Genomic DNA, 14,978 nt, shown 5'->3' with positions numbered 1-14,978 from the left:
GGTTTAGTGCTTCTCCATATACCCATAATTTACATGTAGCTGTTTTTTGCCACTTGCTATTAAAAAGTTATATATATACTGAATGTAAAAAACACTCAAATCTAAATGTAAAATATGCAAATGTATTGTGACAGGAGACACCCGCTGTATAATCTTACATACAGGATGAAACCTCTAATGGTTTAAAATATACTAATGTAGTGTTTATGATGCTATGATAGCTTGTGCATTATAAACATAAATTTCTTTATATAAATAACAGTTACTGATCAGCTAAACCTAATTATTAAATTGTTCTTGCTGTTGTTATCTGGTTAGAAGAAATATGACATCATAAGAAAAAAAGACCAAATGTCCTTTAAAGGGATAGTTCACCCAAAAATGTATTGACCCTTATGTTGTAACAATTCTGAATACATTTTTTTTTGAGGAGACATTTTGAGGAATGATTAAAAACAAACCAATTGGAGAAAATGATTTTCCAGTATGAAAAAAGAATACTATAGAAGTCAGTGGGGCTTCTGATCAGTTTGGTTACAAACATTCCTCAAAATTTCTTCATTTGTGTTCATCAGAACAAAGAAATGTATACAGGTTTGTAACAATATAAGAGCGAGTAAATGATGACAGAATTTTAATTTTTTGATGAACTATCTCTTTAAGGGGCATTAAGTCTTTTTTCTTTTATGTCATGAAGTTAATTTCTGACACTGGGGGTGGGTGAGGGGGGCACTAAAACTTTAAGCAAAAGCATTATTGAAGGTAAATTTATTTACCATCTGTGTTTTGTCGCGCTCTCCATCCTTCACCATTCCAACCGCAGAAATCAGGGAAGAGAAACAAAGATAACAGATATAAATGTTTTAAGTGCTGAAGAAACAGCTCAGTTCATGTTGTGTAACATCATTGACAGAATGTGAAGGAGAAACTATTCAATTCAGTCGCTACAAAATTTACTATATGATGGATCCTTTATGGAGGACACATTCATATCTGTTATTTTTGTTAAAGGAAAACACCACCATTTTTCAATATTTTACTATGTTCTTATCTCAACTTAGACAAATGAATAGAGATTTATATTTTTCAATGCGTGCTTTTAATCTTTGTACAGTGCGTCGTTAATGTGTTAGCATTTAGCCTAGCCACATTCATTCCTTAGGATCCAAAAAGGGATGAATTTAAAAGCCACCAAACACTTCCATGTTTTCCCTATTTAAAGACTGTTACATGAGTAATATGGTGGTACAAAATAAAACATGATGATATTTTAAGCAGATAAACCTGCCTAGTAATATTTACGAAAGTTTCACCAAGATGGGGAGGAGTCAGGAGTGATGATGTTACTGCGAGGTCAAAGTGCTGCAAACTAAGTCCTCTTCCGCTATACAATATTGTTCAAATATTTTTATCCGCTTCAAAGGGAAAACATGGAAGTGTTTGGTGGCTTCTAAATTCATCCCTGTTTGGATCCTAAGGAATGAATGGGGCTAGGCTAAATGCTAATACATTCATGACATGCTGTACAAAGATTAAGTTCACGCATTAAAAAAAGATAGGTATGTATTAATTTGCCTAAGTTGAGATAAGAACATAGTAAAATATAAAAAAATGGTGGTGTTTTCCTTTAAAGCGATCATATTCTTATCTCTTCTTAAGTTTAATATACGAGGTTCTTGCACCCAAAATGATGCAATTTTTTGACCACAACCATACTTTTCTCAAACTGAACATTTTTAATGCGTTTGTTTTGCTGTGACAGTAACAAACCTCAGTACTGGATGTTATTATTTAGGTAGCTACAGTAGTTCAACACATGACAGTTTAACTTAGCAAGTTGTTTCTGTCACAATAGCAGTTGTCGCAAAAAAAGGCTGACTGTGAAGTTCAGTTTAAGCTAATGTCCGTTTTAGCAAAGCTAAGATTGCAACATGTAGTTACATACTTGTCAAACATGTGTAGCCAAAAGTGTTTGCACTCGCATACAGTAGGTTAACTAGCCAGAGCCTGACCTCTCTATGACCAATAGAATGTAACAGGCAACTTTACAAAGTGACGTGATCTCATTCATTTCAATGAAAACTTGACAACTTCCGGCAACACGAGCAACAGTGACCGTTGGCCATAGGAAGTGGGCATTTCCAGCTATGCAACAAAGTTTAGAAAAGTTCAACTATATGCAAATGAAAAGTGACTTTCTGGAGCAACTCCCAATGAAAGTGAAGCAGTGGAGCTCAGGTCATCCAACTTTCGACAGTTACTGAGAGGACGATTACTCATTTGCTTATAATGGTTACTACCCTACTGAAAAGACGAGCAAAAAACAACCTAAGCTGGTTGGATAGTTTAGTTAGTCTTCCATTCTGGTTCTAGCTGGTGCAGCAGGCATTTTGGACACTTTTAGCTGGTTAGCTACATATTCAACAGCAGATTAAACTTTTTCAAAAAGACAAGATAATATATATTTTTTCATGATATTTCCCCTTGTTTGTATGATGGTAACAGAATAATTTCAACTAATCACTAATGGGAGTAGTAACTAACATTTTTAAGGGTTTATATCAAACTAAAACATCAATTCTACCATACATGTAATTTTCAATATTAAACTAAATTGAATGTGTTAATTTGCAGATTCAAAATTCACCAAACTAATAAGAAAAAATATTTTTATTATAATGTATTTGAATTTAGTGAGAGACACTGAGTTTACGTAACTACAAAGTTGCAGGGTCTGTACAGTTTGGGTCATGGACAGCAGGAAAAAACAACTGCTAAATGCAAAATAATTATATAGCCATGCATAAACTAACATTTAAAAGTTTCGGGTCACTTAATTAAAAGGTTTCTCGTGATCTTTACAACATTTTGATCTGAAGGCGTATGCATGAACGTTTGAAATTAGATGGTTTTCGAATTACTGAAAAAAAAATCCTAGACAAATAATGCTTATAGTAGCCTACTTTTATACAGTTTTTTTCTATCATGAACTAGACTGAAAAAAAAAAAATCCTAATATCGTAGACAAATAAAGAAGAAAAAGCAGTCCAGAATACATAAAAAATCTTCATTATGGTTTGAAAAACATCTCAAGTTTAAACCTCAAGAAGCTGCTTGAATAAATTACAAGAATTTGCAAATTCTTAACAAAGGGTGACTACACCAAAAATGCAAAAAAATAATTTTGTATTTATTTTGAACTAATTTCAGTCACAACATAAATCCCATAGATACCTTTGTATTATAAACAGTATTAATTCTAAGTATTTATTGTAGTATTTATCAGTATTTATTCTAAAATGTGTATTAAGTGACAATAACTTTTATCTGGTAGTGTAGTTAAGTTACTAAAAAAGCTGATCAACTTCTGTAAGTGAGTAGAAAGCACTTTTCGTATCTTTTGCCGATGAAATGCTCTGCTTATAGTAAAAAACTCAATGGGCTCTATTTTAACGATCTGAAACGCAAGTGCGAAGCGCAACGCGCAAGTGAGTTTGTGGGCGGATCTTGGGCGCTGTTGCTATTTTCCCGGCGTGAGAAATAACTCTTGCGCCGGGCGCAAATCAATAAGGGGTTGGTCTGAAGTAGGTTCATTATTCATAGGTGTGGTTTGGGCGTAACGTCAAATAAACCAATCAGAACGCTAGCCAACATTCCCTTTAAACGCAAGGGCACAAGTTCCATGGCGGGTTCCTATTATTATGACGGATTTACCAGGCGCACGCCAGGAGCGGTTCACAGTCGAGGAGACCGACGTCCTTGTACGGGGGAATCCCACGCTTGCCAGCATAAATCGGGCACGCCGTGTAACGGGAGGTGGATCTGCCTCAGGACTTGACGCCAGCAGAGGACATCGCTGCGTCCACCCTCACCGCTGAAAGGGTTTGGGAGCTTTGAAATCGGACCCAAGAAACGCAAGCAAGGTCCAACCCCAAAGTACTCTTACAAATCAAGTTCATATACATTAAGGTTTCTTATGAAAACATTTTAACTATTATTTACATAAAATAAACGTAATACAGCCACACAACAAAGTTATGAAAATATTTTAATCGTTATTTGCATGAGAATTTTTTAACGCAGCCACACAATAAATAAAAACTATCACCACAATGCTCACCACTATGATTCCCCTTATCTCGTGTATTAATATTTTTAAGTGTAACAATTTATGATTTGCAAAAATAACTGTTGCATCTGTGTAGATTAGATAAGCAAAGTGTATGCGCGTTGTGCACGCTATACATTATGGTCAAGCATGCGCCCTTAAAATAGCATAATGAACCACGCGCAACGCGCCACTGACTTTAGACTAGTTTTTTTTGGTTAGTAGCGCAATTGTTTTTTGAAACTGCAAAATAGCATAATAGATGGTTTGCGCCGCAACACGCCTCCTTTTTGCGCTGAACCGCCCAGGGAGCGCAAGTTCATTCCCTAGTTTGCTGACGTGCATCTGTGGAGGGAAAAACCCCGCTGTGCGCCGGCGCAAAATACGAATGATACATGCGTCACTGACAAAGTCAATTGCGCTGGGTGCAAGATAGGGCCCAATGAGTGTTTGTTGCTCAGTGATTCCGTCCATTGCAAGCCAGACAAATAAGGTACAGGTGACGTGACACTTCCAAGTTTTCAACTATCAACAAATCAACACAAATGAAAAAGAAAATCTGTCGGAGCCGATGGTGTAGTGGGCAGCGCTCCGACATATGGTGCAAACGCACTTCCGGCGAACCGAGTTCGAATCCCGGCTCGAGGTCATTTGCCGATCCCATACCCCTCTCTCCACCCTCTACTTTCCTGTCGTCTCTAAAATCTACTGTCTATCAATAAAGGCAAAATGGCCCAAAAACATAATTATAAAAAAAAGAAAAAAAGAAAAAGAAAATCTGACCCAGACTACATTAAATATTAAGGGATAAAAATGTTTTTTGCGGACCACAATGTGCAGTAAATTACAATGCTGGAGAAAACATTAAAAACAAAGAGAAGTTTAAAAACCAAAGACTGTCAATTTTCCGATTTAGCCTGTCATGTTTTTTATATTGTTGAGTTTATGGAATTCAGAGCATTACATTTTAAATGTTAGCTTTAGGAACATTTTTGTTCACTTCTATAATATATATATATATATATATATATATATATATATATATATATATATATATATATATATATATATATATATATATATAGTTTGGTTAGCACTTGATGTCCAATGTAAAATCTGCTTAAAGCAAAACCAAAAGAGAGACTCAATGATGAAAAACACCAAGAGTTTGTATTGCAGGTCTGCACCGGCTCAGTATATATTAGGACGTCAAAAAAATCTTTGTTATTTTCTGGTCTCACACCAGCTGTGAAGAAATCCTTTTTTTTCACACCTCTACAGAAAACCCACACTGAGTCATGTATTGATTTTATTTCCTGTGAAGCGCCTGATCATCTCATTCCACGCGTTTGTCAGAAACAGTGATGGATGGTGTAGATCATAAAGGAATTACTCACAGATTATATATAACATTGGAAAGACTGAGGGTGGGCAATTCCATTAAAACTTTAATGAGCTACTTAATCTTACAAAGCCAAGCTGAAAACTACTATAAATGTCAACATGTTAAAGTAAAATTTCACTCTGTCACCATTTCTTCACTCTCTAAATATATATGATGCAATTTTTCCTGGAACACAAACATGGGAATTTGCATTCATAGTCTCCAGAGGCTGTCAATTTCAAAACAATGAAAAAAGCAGCAACAACATCAGTGATGATGCTTTTAAGTGACCCTAAAACCACACGACTTTGTGTGAGGAACAAAACGTGCATATAGCTTCACACTTTTTTATAATATCTGTAAGTATTTTTTGTTCCAATTTTGAATCTTGATGTATACTTGGCACTAAAAAAGACTAAAACATTGACCTCTTCCTCAAACAACTCTATCATATGCCTTAAAAAACCTTGGTGTGTGGTGCACACGTTGTAAAAAATTTAATTGTTAAGTTTAATCACCTTGAATTTACAATTAATTTCAACGTTTTTGACTAAATTGTAAAAAATAAAAAGTTAGATCAACTTTAAAGAAGAAATACTTCAATTTGTAAAGTTTTTTTAACTTAAATGTTTCACCTACAGTTCTAAATTCTAAAGTGTTGGGTTTTTACAGTGTACTGTATTGAGGAGATAAATTATAAAAAATAAATATGTAATAACTTAAGCTAATTCAATATTTTTATTCATTTATAGCAACTAGTCAAGAAAGTAAAAAAAATTAAGTGCAACAAGTAATTTGTAGTAATATGGATCATGGTTATAGTAGCCTACTTTAATACAGTTTCCCTATTATGAACTAAACAGGTTTACTATAAACTGTCAATGTGAACTGGAGCTGTGTATTAATTCAATAAAAATGTTTTTTTATATTCCACAGAAAAAGCAACAGCTTGTGTTTGTCTGGAATCATATGAGTGTTTGTAAATATTCACATCATTTACATTTCAGGTTGAACTCTTTTTTTATATAATTTACATACTGAACACAATAATAATAATAGCTTGGGAACATTGAAATTAATGATAGATTGATAGACTCGCCAGACCAATGAATCAGACATATTTGGCCAACATCTGCCTGAACATAGCCACTTTGCTAAATTGGTTTTAATTTGTCATCCTGTCTCTAAAATCATGGCTTACGTCTCATAATTTGATAATCGAAGTTTGATTTCAATCTTCGTCTTAATCTTAGTCAATATTAAAAATTTCAAGGTTATATTTTCACAGAATGTTCTTTACATTTTGTAGGATGATTATATTTATAAATATAAACATTAGGAAACAGGGCCGGAGTGGGACTCATTTTCAGATCTGGAATTTTATGCCTTAGACCGGCCCACTTTAGTTCATGACTGACTATATTAAAATAATATCATTCTCAGTAGTGTATAAGTCTGCAATAGTGTACTGTTCTCTGCAGCCTTGCAATTCATTGTATTTTTAAATATATAACTTTCAATTCAATGCAAATACAGTAAACAATTATAATTTTTTCCATAATCGTGCAGCCCTACCATAAGGTATTTTAATGTTATTCAAATGTGTTTGGAAACCCCTGATATGCAATATACAAGCAAGATTGATCAAGTATGCAGGAGAAACGGATGGAAAAATAAAAATCTTAATTTTTTAGTACTTAGATCATGTAATGTTTATTGATAAATAATGTAAGGTATGCATACTTTGTGTCAAAAAATAACAAACATATAATGGACTTTCAAAGTTTTGTTTTACTTAAGAAAAACTATTATTTATCTGAGACTTAGCTACTTTTAACATTAATACTGGTGAATTTTGCATCAAATAGACGATAATGTTATGTTATAGATAATGTTCAAGTTATTTTAATTCTAGACTCACTGCAAGCGCACTCATAACCCGCGTCTGAAACAAAACTTGCGTTCATACTTCACAGGCTATCCGCGTGTCCTGCGTTTTAGATGTTTATGAACCCTAATGCAAGAATTATTCAAATAAGTGGTCGGGACTCTGGACACAATCATCTTGGGCTATAGCATACGGGGACATCTCTCACCGGCAAATAACACGAGTGGGGCTGGCAGCCTAGGGACAGCAACCTTAAACACGGTGGCATGACAACACCGGCCCTCGTGGCCAAAAAAATCAGACCGGCCCACCGGGAATTCTCCCAGTCCTTCCTATGGCCAATCCGGGCCTGGTAGGAAACCGTAGCCAAATGGCATAGTTTATTTCATAGATATGATCTACAATTTGCTAATAGGCTTAATGCCCAGCTGCACTACTTCCTGAACTTCATCCAGCTCCTTGTTTCCTGTCTGCCATTATTGGACAAACTGATTAATCCAGGTGTGCATGACCTCAGTAGTCACAACAACAATAATCAGACACACCTGGATTTATCAGTTTGTCCAATAATGGCAGACAGGAAACAAGGAGCTGGCTGAAGTTCAGGAAGTAGTGCAGCTGGGCATAAAGCCTATTGCTATTGCCAGACAGAGACAAGTGATCTTGGGGCAAAAACAGCATACAAGCCTTAAGGCAGGAGTTCCCAAACTTAGCATTGTGCGACCCACTTAGACAAGTAAAATCTTTTTCAGGACCCAACATTTTTTTTAAATAAGCAGAAAAAATGCATTCATTGTTCTCTTTTAGATTAATATAATTTAGATTTTCAGTGTTATTATATACATTAAATTTAAGTGTAATTACAATGCAAAAATACCTGATATCAAAACCATTGTCAATAATAGGACAAAACTTTGTGTCATTCACTGCAAGTGACTTTGCACGACCCATCTTATCCCACTAGTGGGTCCCGATGCACAGTTAGAAAACTCCTGCCTTTAGTTGACCTTAAAGATTACAGACCACCTAAAACTCCCATTACAGTTTTATGAGCACATTTATCAGCATTACATCAGCCGTCCTGCCAAACCACTCAAAAACCCCGTACCGTTTTCCCACTAATCACAGTATTATACAGAAACAGGAACGGAACAGGACAACCCTGACATCATACACGGTTTCTATGTTGTTCACTACTTGATAAAATGAGATATGAAGCATTATCTGTACAAACCTGTCTACTGAGTCATCCAGCTGTTAAATGAAGATGAAAGTGTACTGTGTGTGTGTGTGTGTGTGTTATATGTGCTCACCCTCTACAGCTCTTTTGAAGAAAACCTTGCAGCTGCCACAGGTAAGAACCCCATAATGGCATCCTGAAGCCTCGTCCGAGCATACCAGGCAGATCTTATGACTGTTCGTGTTGGGTTTGACTGATCCAGACGCACTGGAGCTGCTGACCTCAGGTCTTCCCAAAGAGCTACAACAAAGAAACAAGGTGGCACGATGTTAGTTTAAGACTTATACACAATCAATTACATTTGTGACTCTTCCTGCAAAATCTAGGCTAAAGTATCCTAATCAAATCATGACATTAGAAGCATCAGTTTTGATTTGACATTGATTTCAACCTCTAACATGATGTTACTTAGTCAATATACTGTAATAAAGATATCAAGGTTATATTTTCACAGAATGTTCTTTACATTATCTAGAATGAGGTTATATTAGCTTAAGTTAGCTTAACTTATAAAACAAAGTTAAAAAATTACAGCGACTAATCACTTGTCAAGATAAACAATGAACGTTTTTCTTTTTAGTTATATGTTTTGCATCATTTAACCGTGAGTAAGCATAGGACAGGAAAGTACAGGGAGAAGAGAGGGGTATGGGATCGGCAAATGACCACGAGCCAAAGCGGCGAAAGCACCACATGTCGAATCGCTGCCCACTACACCATCGGCTCCGAGAAACAATGAAAGTTTAAATGAATTGTACATAGTTGGTTATACTTATGTACTTACTAAGGCTCAAATATGGCTCTGCTATCTTAACAGATTAAATAGCATCATCCTGAATAATCCATGGAGATCAACAACATCACAGCTGTTGTGACTCTCACAGGACACCCAGAAACTCACCGGGTCTCATCCTCTCTCCAAGGTGGACACTCACACTGTTTGGTATTTAGCAATCAGTACTGTAAAGGACAACACCCATCTCACTGCTGTTTTCCCCACCCGCCACTATCATTTGAAAGAAGGTTCAGAGGCGTACAAACGTACGAGGCGTATGAACTTCTGCCCCGGGCAACCAGCCATGCCTGACACGAGCCATTCCATAGCTGCGTTAAAACCTGTTCACTGTTGATCTGTATACGTTGCATATATTTTTTCATACTCTCCTATAGATGGTTTCATCGGACGCACGTGATACACGTCTGGATCCGAACCTTACTTCCGGTTTCGTTTTTTTAATGGTCTGACTAGTTGCTAAACTGATCTCTTGAACAAATGCCTCGTCGAAAATAACAAATGTTTTGGTTTCCTAGGTATGTAGGTCTATGTGTTGTTTTGTTTGCTTGTTATATAAATAACCTATGTTTAAAGAATTTGTTGTTATTTATTATAAGCGGAGTTTACCGGAAGTTACGTGCGGACCGCGACAGCGGCTTGTTTATGTTGTGACCGCTGAAACGGTCTATACATACATATGTTTACCTGCCATGGGACTAGGCAAAATGTTAAGTGCTCCCTCATTTGTAAGTGAATTTTTTGCATATGTATAATTCATGTGGTTTTTCTGTATGGGGTTAAATAAGGGCGCACTCACATTATCCAAACCAAACCAAGACCCAGCGCGATTGTCACCCCTCCCTACTCCTCCAGATGCACGCACTCACTGTACTTTTTTATCGATCCGTGCCCGAGTGCGCTTTCGTCATTAAGATGCGATTGTTTTGAAAAAAGCAGGATGTAAAGCGATTTCTTAACACTGGAACCCACCGTAATGATAAGTCTGTGTTTTTTATTCGGAGTCGTTTGGTGCGCGATTACAGACAGCCCTCTAACATGTCATCATATTGCTTAGTTGATCTGTCACGTGTGCAGCTTGGACATTCACGTAACCCCGCTGTGCACGCATCAAAAGGTTTTTACGGAGGCAGATGAAGGTAAGTGGTCGCGCAACTGACGTATTCACCTTTTGAATCGCGCTCCAGCCCACCTCTGCAACCCGGCCGGGGCGCGATTAACCAATCTGCACCCGGGCGCGGTAGAGAGCGATCACATTAGTCAAACGAACCTGGCTTTGGGGGTCAAACGTGCCCGAGCGCGGTTTGGTTTGGATAGTGTGAGTACACCCTAAGACTAACATAGCCATATTTAAATGTAAATAATAAACTATATGTGATTGTAAAGTATGCACTACTGTCTCCCTTATTGACTCTATTTGTACAGCTGTGACGTCCTGCACTTGCTTGGTATTTAAAATAAATCAAGCATATTTGTTTTTGCTTATATTTATATTCACAGATTATTTACTTAATCTTTTTCTCTCTCTCTCTTTCTCTCTTTGTCTGTATTATTTCATTATTTTGTATTTATACTGTATTGCACTAATGTAGATTGCTTGAGCCTCAATTGAAGCATTTCAATGAGCAAAATATCACTGACATTTTACATATAATAAATAAACTTGAACTTGATTGGATAAATCTGTCCAGTTGTAGTCTTGTACAGGTATGTATGTGTTACGCCTCACATGCCATAAATCTACTTCAGACTAAAGTTATACGTTTCTGCACTGTGGTTTAGGAACACTGTGTTCTTCTTTCTTTACACGCATTGCATTATTTGCCACTGCATTGTTTTTTTTTTCAGGTTGCCCCATCATAACAAACCTGAAACATAATTATGGGTCACAGTTCGCCAGCTGAAAACCACAGATTTCTACACTAGAAAAAAAAGTCAAAATCTGTACCCCAGCTCTTTCAAAAGCACACATTTGTACACCTTTGAGAGTTCATATCAGTATCTCAAAGGTACCAAATGTATACATATTTGTACCGAATGATACATTTTAGGACCATTTTAAAGGGTACTGCCCAAGTGACAGCTGGGGTACCTCTTTTGACCATTGTTTTTCTAACAGGGTAACTTTTCATAAAAATGCCATAATAAAGTGACCACAACAGGAATAGGTCTATGATAAAAACAAATATCCTGAGATCTTATGTTTGTAGATGCAATGTGAAAGTAAATATCTTTATTTATATCTGTAAATATCTGTATTTTTCTAACAGTGAGGAAATAAGGTTTTAATGTATTTGGTTGAGCAAAATTGCAAATGGTTTCAACCACGTCACGTTTAACCGCCAGTCTTTAACCACACGCCAAACCTCTGACTACAGGCAAATCTGGTGCAGAGTGTTTTTTAGCATCACGTCTCTGATCGAAACTGTGCTGCTTTGTCACAACATCTCTTAAATTCCTTTATTGTTTATGCTTTTCAAACTTAAGCATTTGCTTTTCAATATGCTATCCATCACATATTTAAACTTAACTAATGTAACCAGTTATACAACGATGTTCTGCATTGTTTACCATAGTTGCATTATACAGGACAGTATCATTTCCAGCTATTACAGTCATGTTTTTTACACATTTTCCTAAATTAAAAATTTTAACACTGTTCTATTTGGTGGTGTGGCCAGGGGGAAATTGTCAGGGTAAAAACAAACTTGAACTAATGTACTGACTGGTACATCTGAAATCAATGATAGCACAGCCAGAACAGGAACAATTAATTGAAATAATGATACATATCTTAATGAATATCACATGAAAGACAGCAAAAAAATGTGATCAGATTGAAATAATCACACATAAACTCTATACAGGATCTACTGCATGTCCTTCAAGGGTGAATAACCTCATAAACTTGACAAAATCCAGCTACTGTATGGCTGAATTGTGGCCCCCGATATAGCAGTCTGTCACTGACATTTAAAACGCTCATGTCTAACGCTCATGTCATCTTAACATTCCACATATGTGTTGGCCGTGAGACTACTTGTACTAACTAGCCAACGACTTATACTTCAGAAAGCTCATTTTCATTGTCAGCATAGTGACACTATGTTGCCGTAATCAGCAGCCATTGTACAATGCATGTACAAAGTCATTTCTGCACTTTAATGATGAATTTTAAAAAATAAGAATATTCCTGTCACCTTCTCATGTAACCAGAACGGTCTTACTGGTTAGCCAACATGCCATACACTGCTGTATTTAGCTCCCATCTGCACGAACACATTAAGCCATTTGTCAACTGATCGGTAGACTATTCAAAGCAGACAGGTTTGTAATTGCGATCGGGTTATACCTTCCCGCCCATCTGAAAAACTATAATAATTGGGATGGAGGTATCGGGTTGCAGAATACTGTAATAGCAAGCCTTTAATTGATACAAACTACAAGGCCAACAAGTCTGACCTAAAGTTAGGTTGGGATCAGACAAGAAGTGTCACTGGAAAGATGATACTGGTAATGAAACGATGAGGTAATCTGGAAATTAGCTGTCAGCCAAAATCTCTTACAAATGCCTAAATGGAAGGGCTGTCTCATATTTTGGTATGAGTTAAAGCATTTTTGGCAATATTTGATTTTAATACTAGGGAAATTAATACTACCAGTGATAAGATATTGGTATTTTATTTCTGTATGTTGGCATTTTTACTTGAAAAACAAATACTACCAGTGGTAAGCTATTGTGATACCCATGCATAAATACTAGTGATGCCATTGTATTCCTAAAATTGTAGTAATGTATCAAAGTGTCATGGCCATCCACATTTTGTTTGTGTCGCTTTCCTCCTTCTTTCCAAAGTTTGCTGTTGCTAAGCAACCATGAGCCTCTCCATAGAATCAGCAATGCGTCTCCATGCATTGTTTCTTCTTGTTTACAAGATACAGGGCTCTATCTTACACCCGGCGCAATGCAGCGCAATGCGCGACGCAAGTGTCTTTCGCTAGTTTCCACCCTAATTTTCACGTTTAGCGCCGCGTTGTTTAAATAGCAAATGCATTTGCGCCCCCTTTTGCGCCCATGGGCGTTCTGGTCTAAAAACGAGGTGTGTTCAGGCGCATTGTTGGCGCGTTGCTATTTTGAGGCAACTAAAATAGACTACGCCATTGACCAACAAAAACCTGGTCTAAAGTCTAAAGTCAATGGCGCAATGTGTTTTATGTTATTTAAAGAGCGCATTAGTAAAATGCGCCTATAAACGGGAGGACAACGCAGGTTTGCTTATCACAAAGTACATGAATGCGCAGCAGCACAAAAATGCTTTTAAATATGAAAGATTAAAGGATTGAATGTAAAAGATTATTATTGAGTCTCTTGGACATAAATGAGGACTAATTGTGAGACGTTAGAAGGCGCAAAGAGTTGCTTCAGCTGCTGCCTGGTAAGTAAATAAATGCTTTGCTTTAAACAAATGCATCTGTTTTTAAATGTTTTTTTAATGCTACCTCACGGATTTATTGTATATGATGACTCTGTACCTGTGGATATGGTGAGATGAGAAACATTTTTAAGTAATGCTTAAAAAAACTCTTTGCTAAAAAACCGCTGTCCAAAGTGCTGAAACGTGAGGAGAGCCGTTTGTAAATTCTTTATCTCCTGTTTGTTACAAATAAAGTATTTTTAGAGTACAAACCTTATCTTACATACTTGTAAATTATGTTTTGATGATATTGGATAGCCATACATTTAAAGCAATTACAAGCCTGCTTTTTTACTTCCATGACTAAAAGAAAACGGGTTTTAAAAGTTTTTAATAAAAAAATAACAATTTCAATACAAGTGGAAAAACAACATAATTATTTAACATTAATCTTAAACTGGGGATCTTCTTCCTCCGCTTAGTTTTTCAGTTTACAAAGTTCGTCATCTAAATAGGGATTAGACATAGCGCCAGCGCAACTTGCCTTTAAAGGGGATGAGAGCTGAGTCTCTCATTGGTTTACTGCATGTTACGCCCAAAATACTCCCATTACAACAGGACCAACCCTTTTCGACCATGCGCTCGGCGCACAAACCATTTTTCCCGTCGTTAAATTAGCAAAAGTGGATTCGTACACGCCCATTTAGACGTTGCGCTGTGCGCTTTAGACAATGCGCTTAGATCGTTAAAATAGGGCCCACAGTGTTGATAGGTAAATGGTGAAGCTGATTGGTTGGCCTAGCCCTGCAGTGCTAACACTGCTTTCTAAAAAGTTTAAATATTTAAAAACTCACTGCAGCACTGAAGCACCTGAAAAAGACCATTTCACACCGCATGTACATCGCAACCATATATATATATATATAAAATATGGACAAACCCAACAGTTGAGTAACAATAACCCAACATAGGGTTATTTATTACCCAACAGTTGGGTTTGTACATATTGACCCAACTATGGGTTAAAACAACCCAACATTTTTTAGAGTTTGCATGCATTTTCTTTGTGGCAGTCTCAGCAGGGTCAGAAAATACTCATAAGACGAACAAGGTGTTTGGAGTATCTTGATTTAAATTTATGTAAGCTATG

At 36.6% G+C, this 14,978-nt stretch overlaps 1 protein-coding gene across 2 annotated transcripts in view; it reads right to left on the bottom strand.

Annotated features, from left to right (window-relative positions):
• Positions 1-14,978, bottom strand: part of LOC135776500 (glucocorticoid receptor-like) — an 80,749-nt gene that overhangs the window by 30,237 nt on the left and 35,534 nt on the right. The window contains exons 3-4 of one of the 2 annotated variants that reach the window (XM_065287264.2): positions 8,694-8,860; positions 777-803 (exon numbers count right to left, since the gene is read on the bottom strand). In XM_065287264.2, the coding sequence (XP_065143336.1) occupies positions 777-803; positions 8,694-8,860 (194 nt within the window). The remainder of the gene's footprint in view (positions 1-776; positions 804-8,693; positions 8,861-14,978) is intronic. The other variant, XM_065287265.2, reaches the window with a different exon arrangement.

Source organism: Paramisgurnus dabryanus, chromosome 18 (genome assembly GCF_030506205.2).
Source record: "Paramisgurnus dabryanus chromosome 18, PD_genome_1.1, whole genome shotgun sequence".
NCBI lineage: Eukaryota > Metazoa > Chordata > Actinopteri > Cypriniformes > Cobitidae > Paramisgurnus > Paramisgurnus dabryanus.
Note: the sequence above shows the minus strand (reverse complement) of the source record. Positions and strands in the feature narration are given on the sequence as shown.